Raw genomic sequence first — 18430 nt, 5'->3', positions numbered from 1 at the left:
AGACATTATTAAACCTGATGTCTGCCTTATTTTTCTCCCTTAAAAGGTGGTTTTTAAAAGTAGCAACAAAACTGGAGAGTATTATGCTAAGCAAAATAAGCTGAGCAGAGAAAGACAAATATCACATGATATCGCTTATATGTGGAATCTAAAGAACATAATAAATTGATGAACAAAATAGATTCAGTGACAAAGAAGCATGGGACAGACTGACAAATCTCAGAGGCAAGGTAGGGGTGGATGGGTGGATGGGGGGAGATTAACCAAAGAAATTATATGCATATATGCATAACCCATGGACACAGACAATAGTGTAGTAAAGGCCTGGGGCAGGGAGTGGGTGCGAGGTGGAAGGGGTTAACAGAGAAAAAAGGGGACATCTGTAATATTTTCCACAATAAAGATAAATTTAAAAAGTATGTTTGTGTTTCAAAATAGGGAGGATAGTGATATAATTGCGAAGGTTATCTTTACATGAAGGATTATGGGGACTTTTTATTTTCATCTTTAGATTTTTCTATATGTTCTAAAGGTTTTTATAGGAACATATATTATTTTAAGAGAAAATAGTTACTTTAAACTCTAGTGTTGCAAAGTGGATGGAAATTATACAAGGGGCAAAAAAAATTAAAAGTTAATGACTAAAACACAATGAAAATATATTAAGAGCAAATGAAAGATTTCCCTCTAAGCTCCATAATAGAGTAGATGAAAAACCCTTGGGTCCAGCCAATTTTGCTCAGTGGTTAGAGCATCTGCCATCAGACGGAAGCATCTTGGTTCAATTCCGGTCAAGGGTATGTATGTACCTTCGTTGAAGGCTACACTGGTCTTTCCTTCTTTCTTTCTGTCTTTCTCTCTTCCTCTCCCCCCTCTCACTCTCTCTAGAAAAGCAATGTCTCACATCAGTGTTTCTCTCTCTCTTTCCCTTCCTCTCTCTAATCAATAATTTTAAAAACCCTCTATTTTCCAAAATAAAAATATTAGTGAGAAAAGTGGTAATATTTTATATAGTATGAGGCAAAAGTAGGTTTACAGTTGTGAGTACACAAAACACAGAGTTTATTCTTGTTTTATTATTTATTGTATTCTTTTCCATATGAACAACTGTAAACCTACTTTTACCCCACCCTGTATTTTTGTGAATTTTTAAATGAGTGCTTTAATGGAAAATAACTAGGTTACTGTGTCATTTCTACACTTTGTTCTGATATGTTGATTTGGTTGACTTAATGTGAAAATAACTGACTTCAAACAATATGCAGTTGGAAAAGGGAGGCACATTTTAATAGCATTTTCAGGTAATTGTAGATTTCATCCTTTAACTCTAAACCCAAACTCAATAAGTAATTTCTTGAAAGTGAGTTGTTATGTGGAACCTGACACTATATTGATAAACATTTTATGCTATACTATATAAAAATCCATTGGTCTATCTTGCATTTGGAATACATCTTTTACCCATGCCTGATTTTGTCACATCAATCAATGATGGTTTGGATTGGTACACTGGATTAGACAGGTCTTCCAAATGTTGACACATTTCATTATACACTATCAAAAAATCTCATTTGTTACTATCACCACCAACCCCATCAAAAAGGCTGTCAAACTCCCAGTGGTGGGTACAAGTTTTCCAAATTTCTAATTTAGCCTAAAAGTTTGAATTCATTCTTGGCAGCAAATACTATTTTCCTTGCGCTGACTGGCCCACTTCATTCACTTTTTGAGAAAATGCATAACTAGTACTCTAGTCTGAATAGCTACAGTTTTTCTGTTGATTGTCCTTTCAAGTAAAAACGGTGTTCTGTGGGGGAACAAGGTAACTAATTCGACTTGAAACACAAATGCTCACAGAAGTAAGTGTCCCTCAAAAAACATTTTGCCTTCATATCCTTCATGCGTATTTTCTATTTTGACATGCAGGCTATTAAAAATATGTTTTTTTTAAGGATTGAGATTTAACATAATTAAGAAATTTTACTGATTCGTTAAAGATATCCTTAAGTCAACATAGCAAAAATAAATACAAAAAAGAAAAATATTATCTTTAAAATGAGTTTCACCCCACACAACTCCTGAAACCGTCTCAGGAAATGCCATAGGGCCACACTTTGAAAACTGATGTAGACAGTCTTAGCAAATCAGCTATCCTTCTGAGGCATTCAAGAAGCCCATTTCCTTTCAACATGGGGATAGTTTTGCATCTTTCAAGTAGAAATTGATAAATTAAATCTATTTCCTCCTCCTCATTATCAAAATCATCAACAGCATCATTATTTTGCATTTAGGAAGGGCAGCACAAAGCTTAAATATTTCCAATCCCTGTCTTTGAGCAATACATTATTAACCGTTAAGGAACATCTCGGGTCATATCACCTGATACATTTACCTATGCTTCACATATTCAGAAATAATAATTCACCTGCCATCGGGGCTCATGTCTAAAGAGGTGTGGGCAGGCACACCGTGAAAGTGGAAAGAGTATTTTCTGTTTAAAGGCATTTACCTCCTGCCCCCCAAAAATGTTTCCACTGGCCATTACACTGGCCAAACTGAGTCTGCAAGGCCCGCTGGAAACTCTCTGTAAGACTCTGCTTTCCCCAGATGCCTTGGGGCCACAGCATTTTGTCTTCCCTTGTAACTGAGGACCAGGTGGACTGTGTAAGTCATCCAAGCTGGGACATGTTTTAGAGTGAAAGGTAACTGTCTTTATAATATTTTCAGACAGCAGATGTGACAGGGCCTATCCTGGGCAAACCAGGATGCATGCACGCCCTGTGATGACAGTGACTTCCTTTTGATGGGGCCAGTTCCTAAACTATAGGAACATCAACACTAAACTTACATGGCTGAATCTAAATGAAAACGGAGGCATAAGGAAATTTAATTATGGACTATTGGCATCTGTATGAGCAAGAAAAAATATACGGGTTTTCACAACTTAATAACGGTCTTCCTTAAAATAACCAGTACTTTCTTTCCATTTTTATGCTTCCTGAATACAACTGTCCCCCCCCCCCTTTTTTTCCCAATTGGAAATGAAAGGTCACTGCAAGCTACCATTGGGTAGTCTCTTTGGTTTCTTCCCAGACATGAAAGTTACAAATTAATTTAACTTCATGGAGCGGGTTTCCTCTCTCAGCATCCTCGATTTCGAGCTAAACCATTGTTCCCCTGCTGACTCCTTAGCATCCCCTATCTAGTTCTGTTTTAGGAAATTCAATAGGTATTGTGTGTCCTCAAACACAAGCAGGTACTATGCAGGCACGCCTCATTGTAGTTGTTGCATTTTTTACAAATTGAAGGCAAGATGCTCCAATGGCAACAAGATTTTCACTCGTTTTATTGTGATATCCCTTTACTGTGGGGTTCTGGGATGGAACCCCCAATATTTCCAAGGCGTGCCTGTAACATGTGCTCTGAGTGAAATATTCCATATTTCATAAATCTTTCTAATCCTATTTAGAGCATCTTTTATTCTAATCCAGGCTGAAAGCAGGAATCAAAATTTATTTAATAGAAATGGAAACTCCATGTGGCTGAAAGCCAGGGAGCTTTAAACAGAGTGGGGAGAGGGAGCCATTTCTCAGGAGCTGTTATGCACTCTGTGTTTCCATTACTTTCCTTCCTTATTTACACCAATTCAGAACTCAAAACGACATTCTCTCTCTGTGAATATCCCTGTTCATATTTCCTCTTCCTCTCTCCCTGCACACACACATATTGCTATTTGTAGTTAGACTTCAGAGGGAGAAAGGAAATCATCTGTTCTTATCACTGGCATATGGCCATATCCCTTCTGCCTCTCAGGCAAATTTGGAGTCTATCAGTAGCGGGTCTGAAGAAAGAGGTTTTTCATTTATATATTTTTTTCTAAATTTTATAGCTGACAGTAGAAGCCCAGAAAACAAATGCTGCTATTGTGATGTGTCAAATTTAATTTAGAGAACCCAGAAATCTTCATAATTTACACAAATGCATAAAGTGACATTTAAAACTTTCCAGAGTAGTAGATTTTTTAATTAATCCCTCCCCCCTTTTTTAATTAAAAAAAAGTATTTGGAATATTTCCTATTTGGCCAATGTTGAATCAATAAAGTTGTGCCTGTAACTCATGACTAAATATATTTTTGTTGTTTTTTTTTATATTCCAGGAATAAATTGATATAAAACAGGACCGGAGGAGGAAGTCCACAGGTTCTTTCATTAACCTCTGTGACCTCTGCATTCACTGGTTATAGGTTTGGCTTCTACACAGCTTCAGAGAAAGCCTCTCTGTGTATAAGTCAGGGCAGGCTGCCTGACCCTTCAGTCATCCACTCAGGGCTGCTGAGTGTCATATTCCTAGTAAATGTGGAGCTGACCATATGTCAACTTCAACAGACTCATGGGAAAAGGCAGGCTCTCTCCTCTTTAAGAACTCTTCATGCCTACATGTGGAGGACAATTCCAAGTATATTGTGGCCTTATGTGAAATAGCAACCTATCAGAGAACGGGAGTTAAGAGGAGATATTATAATCAATATCTAACATCAGCCCAGCTGGCGTGGCTCAACAGTTGGGCATCGACCTATGATCCAGGAGGTCACAGTTCGATTCCTGGTCAGGGCACAGGCCGGGGTCACGGACTCGATCCCCAGTGAGGGGTGTGTAGGAGGCAGCAGATCAATGACTTTCTTATCATTGATGTTTCTATCTGTCTCTCCCTTTCCCTTCCTCTCTCTGAAATCAATAAAAACATATTTAAAACATATATATATAAAAAATATGCCAGTCAAGGTAAAGAATGAAATAGAAAACCTAGTGATCTGGTGAGGAAGATATCACTAGGGGCATTAGAATCATAGACATGCAAGAAAAATGTAATAGGTCCCCTAGTATTTCAAGCACCTTCAACTTCGAATACTGGACATTACTGATGCCCCCCAAATAGCACTGAAAGGTGAAGACTTGTTATTTTTTGTGTTTTTTGTTAATTAAAAAACCAAACAGAAATTGTCTATCCACAGTAAGCCAATTTAGGGTTACTAACATATTACACTCAGTTTCATCAATGTCATGTGAAACACTGATTATCTTATAGCGGTTAGAAGACCTGACCTACAACAACTAATTCCTACCTAGCACGCTTGTCCATTGGTTTCCATGCTGTGCCAGGCCCTGGTTACCAAAGAGGGCAAACTAAAGTTATCTGTGGGGAGCAAGGACATGCTGTTCATGGAACTTGGTCAGTTCACTGTGTGTCCAGTTGTATGCAGTAAAATGTATCCTATCTTCTTTTGGTGCATTTTTTGTGATAACATAAAGCAGCTTATTACTATTGTTTTTTTAAAATTAATCTAAAAGTAGGACCATATCATATTTAATGACCCATAATTGTTATGTCTCAGCATGGTCTTATGATTTTCAGTAATTAGAATTTGTCTAGCAAAGACTTGAACTCTTAAACACTTATGAAGACAGATTTGGGGACATATGTGGAATGACATAATAAATGAGATCCTTGGTAGTGAGACTGATTTGGAAAGGCTGATCTAGTCTATCCTCTCATCTTAACACATAAAGAAACTAACAGTTTTAGAGGATTAGATGAGTTGGTAATGACTAATAAAGATGAAATACCGGCAGTCTTTTATCTTCTAACTCCTATTTCTAAACCAGGCCTCTTGTGGCATTTTATACAGCAAAACAAATTATACTGATGGAAAGGTTGAGGGTGGAAACCATGTAACAGTGAGTTACTAGAGAAGAAATACTTGCAGGAGACTCTGTTTCTAATAGATGTAAAAAGGAAATGCAGAAATTAGTACTATCGATAAATAGCCTAAAACATGTAATTAAATACCAGTAGGTAAGTGAGTACTTAGACATCTAGAAAAAAAATGGGTAATTCATTATCAGAGAAATAATCTTGACAGGAGAATCTTGTTAAGACTGGAATCTCTAAAATGCCAAAGTAATTATATATAATAGCTACCGAGGACTTAATTCCAGGTATTGTATTTGGCCTATTAAATTAAAACCTCATAACCACCCTATAAAATGTACTCTATTACTCTCTGCATTTTACAAGATAAATAAAGACTTCGATTAAATAACTTGCCCTAAATTGCACAAGTAGTAAGTTTTAAAACCAAGATTTGTACTGAGTCTGGTGTGAGACTCCATGATTTTAACAACTTATAATAGTTCAAATAGGAAATTTTAAATATTCATTAATTAACATGAACTGAATTCAGAAATAGTTTTCTTCAAAACTAGCCTAAAAAGTCAGACTATGGGAAAACCCTTCAGTGCATTGAAAAACATTAAGTATAGTACAAAAAATAAGATAATACGTTAATCTTATTTGCTCTTCACTTTGTTCTTTCTGTTTATCTGCCTGTATGTTTATATTATGGTATCCATGGTTCAAAAAACCTTCAAGAATTTGCAATCATCAATAAACTTAATAAAATCATGCCTAATTGATTAAGATGGGATTCAAGGCTATTCATAAAGTAGGTTCAACTTCTCATTCCAGATCTATCATCTGCTGCCCCTTTTTACAAATATCCCTCTCCTGATGATCTAGAAAAGTAATCACCTCTATAAAGTTTCCAAATTTTCCACCTAGAATTTATTTATTCCTTGTCTGTGTTGATTTGGAACTAGATATGTTTTCCTGAATTTACCATTTTACTGCTTTATACTGTCATATAGCTATACGAATTAACTAGCTGGCTTGAAGATAAATTTAAAAACAAAGAATGTATCTTTCTGTTATCCCCTATAGCTCATTATTCTGTAGAAACTGTAAAAACAAATGATAGCAAATATATTTGATTTTGAAATATAAGTAATATTTAGTCAAACCAAAAATGTTAATGCACCCATTGAGTTAGTAATAATTCTTAGTGATGACCAAACTAATGAAACTACTTTTTAAATTAAAAAACATATTCAATGACATGGAAGCATAGATGAGACTTATGAATGTCAGAGGGATGGAGGAGGGCGGGTGGGTGGAGGGGGAGAGAGTAACCAAAGAATTTATATGCATATATGCACAACCCAAGGGCACGGACAATGGTGGGGAGAGGGACTGGGGAGGGGGAAGGTAAGGGGTGGAATGGGTTACTGGGGAGAAAAAGGGACATCTGTAATATTTTAAACAATAATAAAATTAAAAAGTAATAATAAAAAATAAATCTGGGTACCAGAAATCCTTAAAAAACAAAAACAAAAACAAAAAACATAAATTTCTCTTTAATATGATTTTTGGAATTGTTTTGGTTAATACTTATTTCAATAAAAATAAATATTTTAGAGAAAAATCATTTGAAATATAATTTAATCCAATTTATTCCATTAAAAACTAATGACTCTAATTATACAGATGTTTAGTTCAGTTCTATCCCGGACCCAGAGTCACCTAATTGTAGTTAAATGAATGAACAATAGGTTGAATTACAAATTGATCAATTCAATGAGGCCAATAAGAAAACTGAAATAAAAATTCTAACATAAGGGCCATTTACTTTATTCAACTTCATGTCAAAAGCAAATTCATATTTCAGCAATTCAGTCTACTACTTGGCTCTCAGGAGTGATGAGAACTGAGTAAAGGGGACCTGACCATCTCAACAGCCATGTCAACACCTCACCCATTCTCCACCACATACAGTAAGATCTTTTAAAGCACCTCAACCCTTAGCGTTTTGTTATCAATATTTCAAAAAAAATTATTTACGCTTCAATACTAACTTCAGGTGCTAAAAATGTACAAGTCCTCCTAAGCAAAAAATCAACGTCTGTCTTAAAACGTTAATCAAAAAATTAAGTTACCAATTTCCTACCATTGAATGAAACAATTATTCATTTAATCTGGAAAGTATAATATGGGGAAATCTCTTAAAATCTTCTAACTTATTTTGAACACAATATACCACTCCCCCACTCCCATCTCAGTGGAAACTGCCTCTGCTTACTTTCTGTTGACCCTGAACTCCAGCCCCCCCTCCTAGACCACACATTTGTGTTTCCAAGACCTGCTCTAAAATCTCTCCACCCATCTTCATTTCTGAATCCCGTGATATCACTTACGTAGCAACTTTTGGTCGTCTTTTAAGGATTCATGCCACACCTTCTACCTTACCTTCCTTTCTGCCCTTTATTTTCCTTACTTGTCTCCCTTCAACCCTTCCTGCGCCCTATGATCCAGTTAAACCAAATGTGTGCAGCTGCTACGAAGGCTTTTATTTCTCTTTCCTCTATGCTTTGCTTATAAACGCTTTTTTTTTTCCTGGTGCCTACTTCTCTTTGCCTAGCTACTACTTGTTGTTCAAGACTGGCACACCGGTGCTTTCCTCTTACGCACCATATGGCGCTCCCTGCTTTATACTTTCACAGCAAGGTTCAAGAGCTGCTCTATCTGTGTCCCCCACGAGACTGCAGCCGCTTTAGGGGACAGTCTTCCAACTTTGTCCTCCTAGCAACCAGCATGATGGCAGGTGTATAGGATTCACTTAAAAGTTGTTGAAGAAAGTACTGATTTATTTAGTGAATAAACTAAAACTGCTTGTGGAAAGATAGCATTTTGAAACGGCTATTTGATTTTTTAAATCTGAATTTAATGGATCTCAATTACTTGGTAATATTAAATACCTGTTATATAAAAGCGACAACCTGAAATGTATTTCACATAACCTTGAATAAGTACAATAACATATATATTATTTTGAAGTAGATAACTGCCTAGACACACAGATGTACAAATTTGAATACTCTCTATATGAACTGTGGTTAAAACAAGTGTTGGACAAAGTTGCAAGACTTGTAATTAGCATTTATGTGTTAAACTAAGGCAATATAGGTAAATTTCTCACTTAACAAGGTACTTAAATGACCATGGAAGAATGTATATTTTAAAGAGTGGTAACAATTCAGGTTCCACTTTAATGCTTCTAAATCATGTTGATAATATGATAGGTTTCTGTTTTAATTGACTTTATTGTAATGGATTAAATAAGTGTTAAAGAATGAGCAATGTATGTATGTAATTTATTACTCCATCAATCTGGTGCTTACTCAAATTGGAAAGTGGAAATCGATTCAGAAAGAATATTCATGATTTTAAAAATGAGAGAACCATAGTGGCAATTAAGAGAAGCTTGTACTTGTGGATCTGTGTATTTGACCTCTAAACCAACTTACAAACTTCAGAATAAATGGGACAAACACATGTTCCTTCAGCAGCCCCTTTATGTGATCAATAGCGAATGAGACAAGCTTAATCAAGTACAGCAATAACATGTGTGTGGGTGTGAATGTGAGGGGGGTGTTTATTGCCTCAGCTCATAATTCCTTTCTAAAGTTAATATCATTCAAATAGAACTTGGAGCAAAGTTTTCATTAAATGTAATGAATTAAAATTTTTTCAGTTTCCATTCAGGTAAGAAAAACCCAGACACCTCCAAAGTGTACCAACATATTCTTGATTTAGCCAAATTAACAATATGCAATTTGTCTTTAAATAAATCTCCATGGATTACAATGCAAACCTGTTTTTACAAGGTGAACAAATAAAGTTAAGTAGTGATTTGGTGATAATGTCTCTGTGTCTTTCAAAACTTTTCATTTCAAATTTAATATTTAATTAGTTCAACTTTATCCCTTAATACCACAGAGAAATAACCTCTCCATCATATTAAGATAGTCAAACATATTCCTGCCAATTTTCTATGTAGTGTACCTAAGCATCCCATGTGATAGACCTAACAGATGCATTATTCAGGTTATGTGAATATGAATATTTAAAATTTCTGTGTATCTAATGGATGCCTAAATAAATGTGTGTATGTTTTTGGAATAAATGCTAAATTTGCATCTTTCACTGCCTGGCCAATGGAAGGTAACAGTGTTGCTGGTGGTCACTGACACATTTACGTCAGTCTCTCTGTCCCCAATGGTGGAAAGACTACACAAAAGAATTAAAAGGGGTTTTAGACATGTCCTTATTAAAGTACCTGGAAACATTCAATTGAATCACCAGCTTGCCTTTGGAATGGCAGGAATGTGACCTCCACATAGCTGAAAGATTTGTGATAACGACATATAGAGACCAGAGATGAAGGCCAATGTCAATGCTTTGAGAGGGTGTCCATCGCAGTGTCTCAAGTGTGTGGCTTTGGCAATTCTCACAAGTAAGTCCAAGTAAACCTTACAAGTGAGACTAAATGAGAAAGCATATATCACACAGATATCAAATAGTAGCACTTATTGGAAGAGACAAGATCCTAGAGGATATCCAACCCAATCTCTGATTATTCTGGAGAGGAAAATGAGCCCAGAGTCTTAGAGATTTGCCAGAGAAGAGAAAGAGAGGTAAGAGATGGAGAGAAGCAATTTTCCTTATCATAACATCAGTCGCTCTTCATTGGAATTGTGGATATGTCCACGTTCACCCAGAACTCTAGTCAGCCAGGCTCTGTGTCAGTCTCAGTCATCCCATATCCCTAGTACTTAGCACAGCGCTTCTCAACGAGTGGATGAATGCCTGAGTAAGTGCTTCATATGGACTTGGGGAAGGCTCTGAACCTCACAGCATCACCTTCATCTTTAGAAAATGTTATCGGAGGAACATGATATAATACATAGAAAATGCTTAGCAGCAGGCTTTGCACAAACACTCATATATTAACAGAACGAGTGAGTGAATGAATGAATGAATGAATGGGACCAAATATAAGGAAAATATCTGTTTCTCTGGAAACTGCATCTACAAGACATGGACAAGTAAGAAAAGCTTTTGGCATACCTTCATCTAATGGCTCAGAGAAAAAGGGAAAGGAAAAATATAAACCAAAACCCGAGGAAACAATAAGAAACTTAAAACAAATGCAAACTATTTGTTAAAGAAAAACTGTCTGTCTAAACAACTGTAGAGAATGTAAGCCTGGGGAGCCTGAAGAGCGCTGTGGCACCTGATAAAATCCTGACTTCAGCCTCGTTTCCCGTTCTCGAGCTGGCCGGGTTGCGGGCTAAGCACCGGTAGATCCCCGCGTCCCCAGGCTGAAGCCTGCTGATCTGCAGTGCGCCCGAGGGCAAGGCCACCACTCGGGAGTCGCCCAGGGCTGGGGTCAGGTCTTGCTGGTTTTTCTGCCAGTGTATCGTTGGCATGGGCTCCCCGATGACTTCGCACTTGAGCAGCACCGTGTCTCCCATGAAGGCCGTGACAGATTCTGTCTGGGAGAGAAACCTCAGTGGTCCTGTGGGAAACACAAAGAAGGAAGGATACATCTTTCAGAGGAGGCACGACAGTCACCGGTAAAAATGATCACATTTGTATTCTTTATAGAAAGTGTATTTTATAAGGTATTTTCTCATATTTCATCTCACTTGCTTTTCTCATTTTACCACAGTATGTGTCTGGCACTACAGTAGATTCGGGGGCTAAAATATGATACGATGTTGCCATTATTATCTAGAAGTCTACTGTTTTGTTATGATTGATTAATAAAGCAGCCTTGCAAAATAAACAGAGCACACAAGATCATCCTAAGTTTACACACTAGGAAACGGAGGCTCAGAATTGTGAAATTCCACAAACAAGTTCACAGTTATTACATGGCAATCCTGCAAATGAGACCTGGTTCTTCTCAATCCTGGTCCTACGCTCATCCTGTTATCGCACTTTGAACAAAGAACTATGAAATTAGGGGATTATGATGGACTGGCCCCATGGCATAACCCAGGGCAGTTTCAAGAAAAATGAGTGATATTAACCAACAAATATAGTAACAGCGAACAATCTTTTATGGGTACTGCTTAAAGCATTGTATTTGTCCAGTTGTGGTTGTGATATAGTGAAACAATGCTAAAGCTGGAATTAGAATAGCTTGGGTTTCTAGCCTGGCTGAAGAACTCTATGTGAGTTCTTTGGTGACTTGTTTCATTTCTATGGGCTATTGCAGTGTAAGCTCAAAGAATTGGTTTTTCCTTTTTGTAATGCAAGTGCCTGGACCTGTAATTAATAATTAATTTTTTTTTTTTCCTTCAGAGATTTCTTACAATCATAGGACCCACAAGGGCTGGTCTAGCCACAACCTTGGTTACCCATAAGCTGGGACCACCACAAAACAGCTAAAAATGCGGTAAGAGCTAACTCAACTTACATGACCACTACGGTGAAGGGAAAAGACAAAAGACAATAAACAAACAACAAACAAAGTAGCCATCACTGAGCATAAGCATGGTGATGAAGAAGCCTTCTCCATGGTGATGTTATACCAGAGAAGTGCAGACGATACTGTAATCCTGCCCTCTGAAACCCCTTTTTTTGAACAGGTGGATAATTGTGACCCTAAGGCTTTGACCATAAAAATTATTTATTATTACAAACATACATTATTGCATGAATTATGCCATTGCTGATAGATATGCTTTCTTTTTAGAGTTAATTAAATAATTCTAATTCATTGATTCAGGTGCTACTCATCGCAGTTATATTGTAATATTTCTATTTTCATTTTAACCTTACTAGATTTCTTTTTATTGTATGTGCATTTCACAACAAACTTTGATTCATTTACCAGTTTGGGGTTCATATCAAGTTCTTCTGATCATATTTTATCTTACTGTGATTTTTATTTTATAGATTTATTTTAACTAACTCAAAATTTCCTAGGTTCAGTTTTAAACTTAATTTGGTCAATATTTTGTCAATAACAAATTCTATTGGGCTGTGTTAAATACTGTTAGTTTTATTTTTTAAATTTATCTTTATTATTGAAAGTATTACAAATGCCCCCTCCCTTTCCCCCATTGGCCCCCTCCACCCCCCCCCCCCCACCCCAACCATTAGTTTTATTTTGGATCTATTAATTTTCACAAAATTAACTTTCCCTATAATATGATGACAATTTTGCTGTAGTGAAAAGGGCAAAGGCAAAATGGTCTAATTTCATGAGAGAAAATCAGAAATGCTGTAGAGAAGTTTCCTTTCCTAGGTGAAGGTGACATTTCATGTCTCTTTTAGGAATTAGAGTCTTGAGTCACAAGATTAGTGAAACTGGCAGCCATCACTGACATGCCAGCGGTCAAAATGAAGTTCAATTCCTTTGTGACTTCCGACAGGAGCAAGAACTATAAGAGGCATTCCAATGCACCTTCCCACATTGACAGGAAGATAATGTCTTCTCCCTTTTCCAAAGAGATAGAAGTACAATGTTTGATCCGTGCCCTTCCAAACGGATGAGGAAGTTCAGGTTGTGCAAGGACACTACAAAGGGCAGCAAATTGGCAAAGTGGTCCATTTCTACAGGAAGAAATGTGCCATCTACACTGAATGAGTGCAGTGGGAGAGAGCTGATGGTATAACTGTTCGTGTGGGCATTCTCCCCAGCAAGGTGGCTATCACTAGACTAAAGCTGGACAAAGACTGCCAAAAGATCCTTGAACTAAAAGCCAAATCTTGCCAAGTAGGAAAAGAAAGGGCAAATACAAGGAAAAAACCATTGAGAAGGTGCAGATATAAAATAATCTTCTATGCAGCTTTCATTAAAAACCTTAAAATGAAAAAAGGGATTAGTGAATCCATGAAACAGTAAAATCCACCAATATCACATAAGAAATAGGTACAAGCTGCCAAAGATGGTACACCCCCCCTTATAGCAACACTAACATGAACAGACCTGCAGACCTGGAGATACAATGAAGGTTGTTCTCTAGCAAGAATGATTAATGCTAGGCCATGTAGAAACATTAATATTGATGCAAATATTAATTTATCAATTGAAATTTAACCCACACCAATAGGTGCTAAAATTACTCATCTGGTTCTCCAGTTAAGGCTTTATAATCTGTATCCATGGAGCTATTTGTTTCGACACTAGAGATGTAACTACAGGGGGTGCCAGGCACAAATCTAATTCTATTCTTCTCATTTAGTTATCAGAATTAATCTGTGACTCTGCTGGATCTTCCACTGAGTGATTAACAAATGGAATCAGTTAACCTGGGCCCAGGCTCATTGTCCAAAACCCATTACCAGCTGCTTGAGGAGTATGGTCTTGAGTCTGTTCTAAAGAAGGCACATTAATCTGTTCTGATCAGCTTTGGTATAGATTTAAAGCATGTACTTGAGCAGAGGATAATTTATATGTACTATACAAGGCAAAGCTGCAATAAGTAGTGATGATTATGTGTGTCAACAGACTTTCAAACAAATTTCTGACTTTTTTATTTAATGGTTTTCTTCTTGGTCTTTATCTCTAGCATTTAATTTTGTAATTAAGGAAATACGGCTTGGAAAATGTACCCACATTTACAAGTTATATAGTTTATACAACACAAGTAAGGATAAAATATTTTTGATAAATTGATAAAATATCTGGATACTTTTATATATTCAGATACATGGTCCTATATAGGTTATGCACGTTTGATAAAAACTCTAAATATCTATTTTACATCTGAATGCCTATGGCATTCAAAACATTACTTGCCAAGTTCTAGAACATCTACTAAAATATAAAATGAAAAGCTAATTCAAAATGATACTCAACAATTGGTTCCTTTATGTAAACTTTTTCTAGCTGAGAGAATCATACACAATGCATAAAATTGTATATTACTATAATCAGACTTAATGGAACCAGATACTATTCCAAATGCTTATACAGAATGCATTCGGTGCTTAATAAACAGGGGTCAGAAGTGCCTCCTATTTAAAATTTATCAATGTAATGTTTGAAAACTTCCAATAGTTGATTATTTAACAGAGTGAGAAATTATAAATATGATTTGTAGCTTTTCTTTTTTGTCTGTACAAAGGAAACCTTGCGCATCAAAAAGCAATTCTAAGTTTATGAGGCTCTATATGGTTTGAATTAATGCTCCCGATATTGTGCTGAATTGTAGCACTCACATCTCACAATGTTGTACAAACCAGCAATAGTATTAAAAGGAGAAGTTATAGGCTATCAAGTTAGTACTATATTTTCAAGGCATGAGTATGAGCACCTGGTAATGAACATTAAACTCACTGTAACTCATAAGAATGAAATGCAGTATTGTCAGAAGAGTCATTTAATGCTCTAATGCAATACAAACAATTTCTATGCTGTATTCATAGGTATATACAAGTATAATTTTAACTATGTCCTTATGAAAAATAGTTACCTGCTCAACAAGAGCCTGCCTGTTCATGAAAACAGCCCAGCTCAGTCTCATTAGATTGCATCTGGCCCATTGTAATCATAGCACAAATGGCCTTCCTTGCTCTACACTTTCCTTACTCAAATCCATTCCAAGCACAGTCAAAAGATCAGTGTTCCTAAATTATCAAAGTTTTTGCTTCGCTCAGGAAATTCTGATGTTCAAAAAAATTTCTAGTATTGTCTTACACCCCTAATTCTGGTACCCAAGAATCCAGCACAATGCATCTTCTGGGCTCATCTCCCGTAACTCCTGCAAAATAATTCTCCAATCTATTGGATTGTCTTATGCCCTAAACATGGCTGCCTTTTGACTGAATTCTCATTATATTTCCTCCAAAAAGGTATTCCTTCTCCTCTAATATATCTACCTATCAAAACTGTAGTTCTTCTTAAGATACTGAGTCAAAAATTTTTCATTCCCCTAGTCTTGCTTACTGGAAATCACCTCTCAACCTTTTGAATTTTTATGGCACTCTTAGATAGCATGACACAATTGATTGTATAAATAAAAGCCTGAGAAGTGTTTATATGTTTATGTGTGGGTTGTTTTTTTTGTTTGTTTGTTTTAGTATTTTATATACACAGAGTATATCAAATATCTACTAAAAAGAAGAAATACATAAAAATTTACTGAGGTTCTATGGGGCATTAAATATTTAAATAGAGCAAACATCCAAATTTTGATAAGTATGTTTGAATGTGTCTCTTTACTTTCTAACATACTTTGTGGCACTTTGGGTCCAGATTCCTCAGGGGTCACATCCCTGCTTTACCATTTAACCATGTGGATGACTTTGCACAAGGTCTCAGTTTTATCTTTTACTCTATTCTCAACTCCTTTATAAATGACCTAATTTAATCCTCACAACAGCTCTTTCAGTGTTATTGTCTTCACTTTAAGGATGGGACTGGAATGGGAGCAAAACTGATTCAAAGGTTTACATTATGCATGAGTGTTCAAGAATAAGCTTCAGGACTGAATTATTATACTTCTTAAAATACCTTATTTCCTCAATCTAAGTGAAACTATCTCAGGAGGAATTTCTGTATACATCAGCACCTTCCCACTCCTGCTCCAACTATCAGCACAGCACTGGGTAAAACCTCTGTCTTATGGGCAAACTTCAGCCTGAATACTGTACTATTAAAACTAGCACACAAACCTGTTTGTGGTGTTTCCTGGAGGCCTTTCATTGTTGAACTGGTCAAAAGGCTGTTTTCAAGAATGACTTGTGTTATAAGCATATAGGCACAGCCCATGGACACAGACACTAGACAGATGAAGGGCTGTGGTGAGGTGGGAGATGGGTGGAGGGGAGCAAAGCGGGGGAGGTAGGGGGCATCTGTAACACGCTCAACAATAAAATAAACTTTAAAACAAGGACGATTTGTAGTCCAGATTACTGCCCTCACACCTAGCCTGGCCCAGGATGCTATGACTGCTTTAAATCTAGAAATATCTGGACTTGCTGGAAGTGCCCATGTCACCATCCTACAGGTTTACATATTATCTGCACATCCGTGCATTGATGATGACCAGCGCCTGGTGAGGGATCAGTTCAGGAACCATGAACATCAAGGAAAGTGGATTTACACACGAAAAAGTCAGACACAGATTGCAGCTCCGTTCATCTTCTGTTCTAGAAATGATAAGCACGGACGCTTTTAATTCAGACCTGATCAGTGACTAACAATCAGTAAAAGCGCCTAGGCTTCAGCATCAGAAATTTTACTCATGTCAACTATCCTAATTAGAGTTGTATAAGCATTAGGTGCTGTGACAGGGAGATGAATAGCCATGCCGAGAAATGGGTCTCACCCTGTTTATTTTTGATTTCTGTAAAATATCCTTCAGTTATTCTCTAAAACTAATTTTAATACTAAAAGGATTCACTGTCTATTTATATATGCTACTTTGTTAAATGTTGCTCAAGGCTTGTTAGACAGCAATAAGCACAATTCTTTATCTAGAACGTTTACTAACTGCCCATGCAAGGAGTGAAGATTTTGTTATTCTGAGCTCTTCAGTAACACAGCGCTTGCACACCTGGGATTTAATAGTGCGAACTCAGTAGCCTCCCTTCCTCAGAGAGACCGTCCCCAAACCAGATGGAACCAACTGTTCCTATATATCTTCTTTGTAGCACGTATTTCAATTGTAATCAGTTAACTGGGAAATTAATTTAATAGCCATCTTCCCAGGTAAGCCATAAATTCCACAAAAGCAGGGCTGGGCCTATTTTATTCTGTACTCTGGGGACTTAGTGTAGTACATGGCATATAATTCTCCATCAAATACTTGTTGAATGGGAAAAAAAGTATTATTGGTAAGATAATTAGTTTAGGAAGATATCTCAGGCCTTAAATATTGGGGGTCTAGGGAGAACAACAATGACTAAGGAGGCATAAAGAGAGGTCAAAAACAGGGATTTCTTCAGGAAAAGTAAAAAACAGCTGAGGCTACATAAATGTTAAACAATCAAGCCTTTCATTTGAAAAGAGATGATATTGGGGGTATGCGGGGAGAACTACACCTAGTGCATTCATGAAAATTTTATCTAAGCCCCATAAATTTAAATTTACACTGTGGACCAGTGACATATCTTTTGAATGAGATTTCCCCATCCTCTGCTCAAATCACTGTCCCAGGAACAAAGTTATCAGCTTCCCAGGGGCGCCTGGACAACGGCTGCAGCCGTCAATCATCTTCCGGCCAATCCTCTTCTCCTCAGGAACCAGGGACAACCAAACTGTTGGCTGTCACCAGGGCAGTAGATACGTTAAGAGCAAAAGCAGCAAACATTTGTCATGTGGGCTTTTTTCTTTGTGATGCTAAAAAAATGAGGTAAAAAAAAAAAAATCACCATGGCAATGAATGAAAGCTGCTAAATCTGCAGGGACATCAAAGGCGTTAGAATTAAAATCATGAGAACAATAGTCTCCTACCACCCCCTGCCCAAACACATAGACAAGGAGAAACCTTTCTATCAGATCCAGACGGCCAGGAAGTTTGAATATCTTCAACATGCACTCTATTCTCGGATTCACTTAATTCTAAACTATTGTGCCTTTTAATCAAAAGTGGAAATGAAGCATTTCGCAGTCCAGGTTTACGCCAAGACTCTCCGCCTCTAGGGAGACCCCTCTTCCACCCACACACCCACAGACTGGGCCTATTCCTTCTCTGAAATTCTAATCTGGAAATAGCACATTCTTCCGCTTTGCCC

At 36.9% G+C, this 18430-nt stretch overlaps 1 protein-coding gene and 1 pseudogene across 1 annotated transcript in view; one reads left to right on the top strand and one right to left on the bottom strand.

Moving 5' to 3' along the window:
* Positions 1 to 18430, bottom strand: part of DCC (DCC netrin 1 receptor) — a 603848-nt gene that overhangs the window by 490256 nt on the left and 95162 nt on the right. Inside the window, exon 3 of the mRNA XM_087819312.1 lies at positions 10968 to 11252. Coding sequence (XP_087675438.1) covers positions 10968 to 11252 — 285 coding nt within the window. The remainder of the gene's footprint in view (positions 1 to 10967; positions 11253 to 18430) is intronic.
* LOC107546653 (large ribosomal subunit protein uL24 pseudogene) lies at positions 13088 to 13519 on the top strand (annotated as a pseudogene).

This window comes from Miniopterus natalensis, chromosome 7, assembly GCF_054644295.1.
Source record: "Miniopterus natalensis isolate mMinNat1 chromosome 7, mMinNat1.hap1, whole genome shotgun sequence".
Taxonomy (NCBI): Eukaryota; Metazoa; Chordata; class Mammalia; order Chiroptera; family Miniopteridae; genus Miniopterus; species Miniopterus natalensis.
The sequence above is the reverse complement of the archived record's forward strand: the minus strand, read 5'-3'. Positions and strand labels throughout refer to the sequence as shown.